Source organism: Manacus vitellinus, unplaced genomic scaffold (genome assembly GCF_001715985.3).
Source record: "Manacus vitellinus isolate BGI_N305 unplaced genomic scaffold, ASM171598v3 scaffold_12_pilon, whole genome shotgun sequence".
Taxonomy (NCBI): Eukaryota; Metazoa; Chordata; class Aves; order Passeriformes; family Pipridae; genus Manacus; species Manacus vitellinus.
Window position 1 is genome coordinate 5,340,644 of NW_021938949.1, and position 7,379 is coordinate 5,348,022.

Sequence of the window (7,379 nt, forward strand, 5' to 3'; positions counted from 1 at the left end):
CCGGCCGTGACACGCACCGTGCAGAAGGACGGGCCCAACAAGGGCAGGCAGTTCCACACCTGCCCCAAGCCCCGGGAGCAGCAGTGCGGCTTCTTCCAGTGGGCAGATGAGAACGTGGCACCAGGTAAGGCCGGGCTTGGGGTGGGACACAAAGGCTGGGGGATGTTCTTAAGCTGCTGGAGAGGGTCCAGCAGAAGCCAGGAAAATGATGAGGAGTCTGGAGCAGCTCTCTGATGAGGAGAGACTGCGGGAGCTGGGCCTGGTTAGTCTGAAGAAGACAGAGAGGGTCTCATTAATGCATATAGATATCTCAAAGGCAGGTGCCAAGAGGATGGTGCCAGACTTTTTTTGGTGGTGCCCAGCAACAGGACAAGGAGCAATGGCCATAAACTAAAACACAAAAAGTTTTACCTCAAGGTGATTTTACATTGAGGGTGGCAGAGCACTGGAACAGCTGCCCAGGGAGGGTATGGGGTCTCCCTCTCTGCAGACATTCCAAACCCACCTGGACATATCCCTGTGTCACCTGCTCTAGGTGACCCTGCCTTGACAGGAGGGTTGGATGATCTCCAGAGGTCCCTTCCAACTGCAGCTATTCTGGGATTCTGTAAACTGAACATACCTCTCACACATGCTTGTGCTGCACAGCTCTTGTGGCACTTCATATATTTAAGGTGTCAGGTTTGTCTTCAGAACATCTGTCAGCAGCTTTATAGCAAATGTTGCTTTTAACAACAAAGTCTGGCTTACCTCTCCAAGTGCTGGCAGGATACATCCTCACAGCACACATCTGATCTCTGAGCAGGATGCTTGGCTTCTGTGTGCAGTGAACTTGACCATCTGTCTGTCCATGACTCATTGGATAAAGCCCAGGACTCTTTCCAACAGTCTGATTGGGAATTTGTCCTCCCAAATTACAGTGCTCAGCTGTGTGAGAGCTGTTACCGACTTGGTGCAGAGTCGAAGCAGTGGCACCACTTCTGGAGATCTTAAACCCCACCCTGGCATGCCAGGGAAACTCTGCTGCTCCCTCTGCCCTAGTTTAGGAGTGTAGGGAAAGGCCAAGTCATTCTGGAGCTTTGATCAGAGATCAAACCGAGTGTGAGAAGATGCTGAAAACAAAAATAATGACAAAATGAGGATGCAAAAGAGAGAGCACTGACAAAGGGACAGTAACCAAGTACAGAAGGGGAGATGTGGTCTTTGAGGGATCTTCAGCACTGACCTCCTCCTCCTTAGAAATGTGGGCCTAAAGGGGTAGAATCAAGTTTTCAAAACTACTTAAATCTCAGGTTTTCCTCTGGCATGTTTTGTTTCTGCTTTAGCTGTAGACCAGAGCAGCTTCCCCTGTTCTGTTCCCACATGTCTCTAATGCTGCAAGACAAATGGGTTACATTTAACTGTTCAAACAAGTCTGAAGCAAGTGCAGGTTCAGGAATAATCTGAGAATCCTGCTATTTTGAACTTACCTTCTGTTTCTCACCTACTTATATTTTCAAAGATGCTTAAATTCAAGTCATTTCTCTCTAGGTCCTTCTGGAGATGTCTCTTTGAACAACTTTGGCAGCAGTGAATACTCAAGAGGGTTGGGAAGCAAAGCCAAGAGACCAGGCAGTTTCTCCTCAGGATCCACTGCCAAGAAACCACGGACCTGTAGCATTTGCCACCAGCCTGGGCACAATAGGAAAAACTGCCCTCAGAACCACTGAGCTGGGATGGACCCCTGAGAGCCTGAAAGGACCAGGGTTGTGAGCTCCTACAGGAGCATCTACTGCCACAGGGAACTGGAGTCTGGAAACAAGTCCCTTGAGTGTTTTTTGGAAGAGCTGGTTGCAGGCTGCTCCTGCCAAGGGATGCCATCCATTACAGCAAGGGTTCCACCAGCTTGGAAAAGTGGTTCTACTACCAGTGTCAGCTTTTGTTTTCAGCTGCTCTTCTGCTGAGCAGATTGGGATAGTCTAAACATTTCAAGGAAGCACTTGGATGCTGATTCTGCAGAGAGGACTGTGCTGAATCATCCCCCCTGCACCATCCCGGTGGTTGTACCAGCATTTCCACAAGGAAGAGCTGGACTGGGGCCATGAGGACAGACACCAGGGCTGCTGAGCTCTGCTCAGTCCCTGGCTTTCCACAGTGTGGAATTTAAGTTCCCCTCTAAGTTGATGTTACCAGAGCACCATTCCCCTTTTCTGTTACCCTTACCTGGGGCTGTCCCTGCCAGTGAAGGAGGGCCAGGTGCTTGTCCTGAGGGAAGCTCAGCTGCAGTGCTCAGGAAAAGCCTTCATTTTAGATGTTCACTGGATTTGAAAGGGAGTTCTTCCTCAAACTTTGAGACATGCCTTTGTGATGCTGCTAGCTGATGAAAACTATTTTTGTCAAACAAGTTTCTTATTAAAATACTATTTAATTTTTAAATTTCCTGTGGTGACACCTGAACTTGGCCTTGTTATTTCTTCCTACTTAAAACAGTGAAGCTTTTACTGCAAAAGCATCCACCCAAATCTTGCTCTTTCCACTCACTGGAACAATACAGGAGCTTTCTTGGCAGACACTCCCTGCAGTAATTTAGAAGAGAACTGCAGAGGGGTAGGAAAAGTTGTTTTATCTCACCAGCTGCATCTGCTGCTGTGCTGCTGCCCCAGGACAGGCAGAGCTGGCTGAGCTGAAGGGAGGCTCTGTTTTCCTGCTCGGAGTTCAGGCTGAACTCCCTGGGAAGCCAGGATGTCTCTTCCCTCGCTGTCGGGGCTTCCTCTGCACATCAAAGGAAGGAGATCTGCAGGATTCCTGTGTGCTCTGCTGCTCAGGATCCTGCTCAGGACCTGGGCACACAGCAGTTCCCAGGGTCAATCCTTTGGGAACTGGCAGCACATGGGGTGGGCAGGAGGCTGGAGCACCTGGAGGGCAGCAGAGACCACACCAGCACAGGTTCACTTGAAGGTCTGCATGAGACAAGAGAGCCTTAAACCCTGCAGCAGCTCATTGCTACCAGGCCTAAATCCATGGAGTTACTCAGGAGAACTTAGGATGCATTTCCCTGAACCCCTCACTCCCACCACTAACAGCTGTGCCCTAAAAATACAGACCCGTGGGCTAAAATAACAGGATTACGAAGCTTTGGAATGTGATAAAGCACAGCAGCAACCACCTTGGAATGGCAACAGCAGTGGGAAGCACTTGTGCAGGACCCAGGGAGCAGGTTAAACCTCGCTGGTGGCATCAGCCAGGTCCAGTTTTACTGGTCTAACCCTGGCCAATGCTCAGCCGAGCCCTGGGAAAGTGGTACTAGCTCAGCATCCAGACAGCTCACACTCTGCAGCCAGGCACTCTGGGGGTCCAGGGGTTTGGAAGAGGAGGAGGAAAACCTTGCAGGAGGGGATTTGACCAGCACCAAGCTCTCCACACAGCGAGGGGACGCCCTGGGTGGTTCCTGGGAAGGTCACCACAGCCAAGGAATCACTTCAGCCCTTACCACGGGAAAGGAGACAAACCAGAGCTGACACCAGTGTGCACAGGGAAGGTTTATTCTCATCACTAACACCTGGGAAGTGGTTTGGAGGAACAAAGTAATCGTCAGACAGGGAGGAAAAGCAGGTTTTTTTCCTCCCATAAACAAGATGATAGTTATAAAGAAAATTAAACCACAACAGCCGCTCACGCTGAAGTCCACAGGATTTCTCCAGCTCCACCCTTGTGCAAAGCCAGCTCCTCCCATTAAATATAAGAATAAATTCCTTTGCCCTGGGACTAGAGCCAGACCAAACCCTACTAGCAGCCACTCAAAAAGAAAACCAAAAAACCCCAACAAAATACCCAAACAAAACATATTTTCTTAATAAAAAGCATAAACCACTTCAGTTCTTGCAAGCACTCTGCTTACAGCATCATTCCTGCCCTGCTTCTCCACCCCATATCGTGGGGCTCCAGGGAAAAAGGACCTCAAGACAGCAGCAATACATGTGTGAAAAGGTGACCAGACAGACTGGAAGTGACACTGTGCCCACCGGGGAGGGGACACAGCCCTGCTGCAGCCTCCAAGGGACTGACACCAGGAGCCTCCCCAGAGCCAGCAGCTCTTTTTCAGGACATCTTCCAGCAAAACACTGCGTGGGAAAAGAGCCATGAAGCCCCAGCTCTGTGCTGGAAGCAAACCCCTTCCTCGGGGGGAACAAAGAGGTAGAGCTGAGCTCGCTCCTTTTGGCAGCTGAAAGGGTTTCCAAGGAATAAACCCCCAGCCCCATTTGCTATGGCCGTACCACCCAGTGCCCAGACAACCACCCAGGTCATCCATAGGGCATATTTTGGATTGGCAATATCCTACAGGCAGGTGAGGCTCTGCCACCCTGTCCCAAGTGCTGGCACAGTAAGACCAAGTGCTGGTGAAAGGACCCACCCAGGGCGCTGCACCTGAGGGGCCTGCAGGACACAGCAGCAGGAAGGAGCTGCTCTCCAGCTCCAGCTGGTCTGGGAGCACAAGGGGAGCCTGAGAGCTGGGAGAGGCAGAGGACACTGGGAACCAGAGAGTAAACATGCTTCCCTTGGCTCCCAGCACACGGGACTCACCTGTGGGTACTCCAGGTTTGGGCTGCCCTCGCCCCGGGTTTGGCAGAGCCTCCCAGCCAAAGGCTCCTTCTGCCAACACCCACCTCTGCTCAGGCCCGTTTTATTCACACAGGAACCATTTTTATTTTTTTCCTCATAAAGTGCAAGAACTTTGCCTCTTACTGACTAGTCAACTAGAAGCATGGCAGCCCTCACAGCAGGGATCAGCAGGCGGGTGAGGAACATCCCACATCCGGGAGCTCCCGACGCACTGGTCACTCCAGCAGGAGCTCCGGCTCAGACATGGCCCTGTAGAGCACAAAGCCCATCTCATCGATTTCCTCTTCCAACAGCCCGGAGAACAGGTTGATTTTGGGGTTGAAATAGGAAGGCAGGACCCCTTTCTCCAGGTAGGCCACCAGCTCCTCGAGCACCTGCTGGAACCTGTCAGCCAGGCTTCCCTCTGCCCAGTCGGAGCCGGAGTCACTGAGGTGCAGGATGACGTGGGTCACGGGGCTGCCCCCCAGTTTGTGCAGGGTGGGGTGGCTCCTGCAGACACCGTTCAGGATGCGGAGGCAGCGCTGCCGAGCCCCGGAGTCGCCGGCATCCAGCTCCTTCACCTTCGAGACCTCTGCCCTGTAAAAGCTCTCGAGCCAGAGGTTTTCCACCAGTCCCTCAGGAGGAACAGCCAGAAGAACCTTGTCCTCCATTTCCACCACTGGGAAGAGGGTGATGCTCAGCTCGACCTGATCATGTTTGACCTCCAGCTTCAGCTCCCGGGAGGCCACGACGGGGTGGATGACACATCCCAGCAGGCCGCCGATGGCAGGCCAGTTGATGGAGGCCACCAGCATCTTGTGGAGGGTCTCATTGAGCACGTTGGAGGAGAGGTACCGGCCCACCATAAACCTGTCCCAGGGGCTGCACCCACGGGGGAAATACCCCAGATCGACCCTCTTGATCATCCAGTACTGGGGGTTCCTCACCACGGTGTCCTCTCCCGGGATGAGGCTCCAGAGCCCGGCGTCGAGGACCACGGGCAGCATGAGGTGGATGTGGTCGGCTGCCAGGACCTCCAGGCCGTCCAGGAGGGCTCCGCTGAGGAAGAGGCGGCCGAAGGGCAGCTCTGGGCACTTGCTCCGCAGGAAGTTCTGCAGTTGGGTGCTGATGCTCCTGGCCAGCTGAGGGACGAGGGACACCTGGATCTCGGGCACGGCCAGACGGCTGCTGTGGTGTGAGAGGAGCTTCTCCTGCAGCGTGAGGCAGCGCAGAGGGCTGGACTTCACCCGAGGAGCCCCCACAGAGGCAGAGCATGCCCTGGGATCTGTGAGAAGGGAAGGGAGAAGTCACAGCTCTGGGCAGATCATCTGTAACCCACAGCAGCAGCTTCTGCTGCAGCCAAGGATGCTCATCCCACCATGTCCCTGAGAGTGTTGCCCAAACGCTCCTTGAGCTCTGTCAGCCCCAGGGCCCTGGGGAGCCTGTTCAGTGCCCCATCACCCTCTGGGGGAAGAAACTTTTCCTAATATCCTAAACCTCCCCTGACATAGCTCCAGCCATTCCCTCGGGTCCTGTTACTGGTCACCAGAGTGAAGAGATCAGTGCTGCCCCTCATGAGAGTCCTGCAAATGATCCTGCCCCAGGTCCAGTATCTCAGGACCTGCCCTGCACCGAGCCAGGCCACTTTCCCACTTGGAAAAATGCCGTCTCTGTAGGCAGCTGGACAAGGCAGCCTTTGTCTGCAGCAGCTCCCAAGTGCACCTTCCTGCAGGCAGAGCTGACCCAGAAAATGAGGGCAGCCAACACCACTCCAGAGGAGACAAACCCCGCCAGCCCCCGCCGTGCTGCACTGGCCAGGACACCCAGGGTGTTATCAGAGCTCCTGTCTCCACAGGCATTGCCTAAAAAGGGGCCATGGCTCAGGAGCCTCCCAGGAGGGCAGGCTCCATCGGGTCTGCTTCCCGGACACCGAGCTAAAAATAACACAGAGCTCCCAGAGTGGTGGAGCAGGGCACAGCCAGCCCAGAGCACAGCAAGGTGATCTTCCCAGCTGGACACCCTGAGCCTCACCTGGCACCAGCGGCTGAGCTGGGGAGAGCAGGGGCTCGCTGAGGTCTTCCCTTCTCTGCTTCTTGGGGGGCTTTGGTGTAGTCTTGATCAAGGCCAAGTCCTGCCAGGTCTCCTCCAGGGTCTTCTGCTCAGCTTTGGGATCACCTTCATCCCGAGGGCTGGTGGCTCGGTCAATCAGCTGGAGAGAAGGAAAACCCACAAGGATAAGTCGTTATCTTTGTTTCCCCTGAATTACAGGTGACAACAGCCCCTCTGGTGCACACAAGGGGGGACACAGCCCCATGTGAGGCTTCCACTTGGAAAAACACTCAGTTTGGGGGGCCACAAAAGTGCACATCTTCTTCCCGTGGATTTTAAGTGGAAAACAAGTGCCCAAATATGCCTTAAACCCCAGGTGCCTTTCTGGATGGGATACTGTATCCCAGGTGCATGCTGCTCCAGGCAAATGGAGCATGGGGCTGTTCACGGTGGGAATGGGCAGCTCCATGCCCACAGCACCGCTGCCAGCACCGGTGGGCGTTTGTGCCAAATGCAAGGGACCAGCTCGGGAGCAGCCAGCCAGGTTTGTGGCACATCTTTCCCCACCACAGTGGAGACCCAGGCAGCAATCCTGACCCTGCTCCCGTGGGTGCCAGCCTTACCCTCTTGACGGCCAGCGTGGCGATGGCCAGCACGGCCGCGCCGCTCACGCCCAGCACCAGCCTGGCGTTGGCCAGCAGCACATCGAACACGCTGCCCAGCCCGTCGATGAGACCGCCCAGCCCGCCGTG

At 54.4% G+C, this 7,379-nt stretch overlaps 2 protein-coding genes across 2 annotated transcripts in view; one reads left to right on the forward strand and one right to left on the reverse strand.

Moving 5' to 3' along the window:
• TOP3A (DNA topoisomerase III alpha) overlaps window positions 1–2,428 on the forward strand; it is a 9,918-nt gene extending 7,490 nt beyond the window's left edge. Inside the window, exons 18-19 of the mRNA XM_029957817.1 lie at window positions 3–124; window positions 1,531–2,428. Coding sequence (XP_029813677.1) covers window positions 3–124; window positions 1,531–1,709 — 301 coding nt within the window. The 3' untranslated portion in view covers window positions 1,710–2,428. The remainder of the gene's footprint in view (window positions 1–2; window positions 125–1,530) is intronic.
• A 1,071-nt stretch (window positions 2,429–3,499) lies between these two features.
• On the reverse strand, window positions 3,500–7,379 carry MIEF2 (mitochondrial elongation factor 2; the record flags this gene model as incomplete). The annotated part of the gene is made up of 3 exons (XM_029957818.1): window positions 3,500–5,863; window positions 6,610–6,787; window positions 7,251–7,379. Coding segments are annotated over 3 exons (1,356 nt in total), but the record flags the coding sequence as incomplete, so codon positions are not given.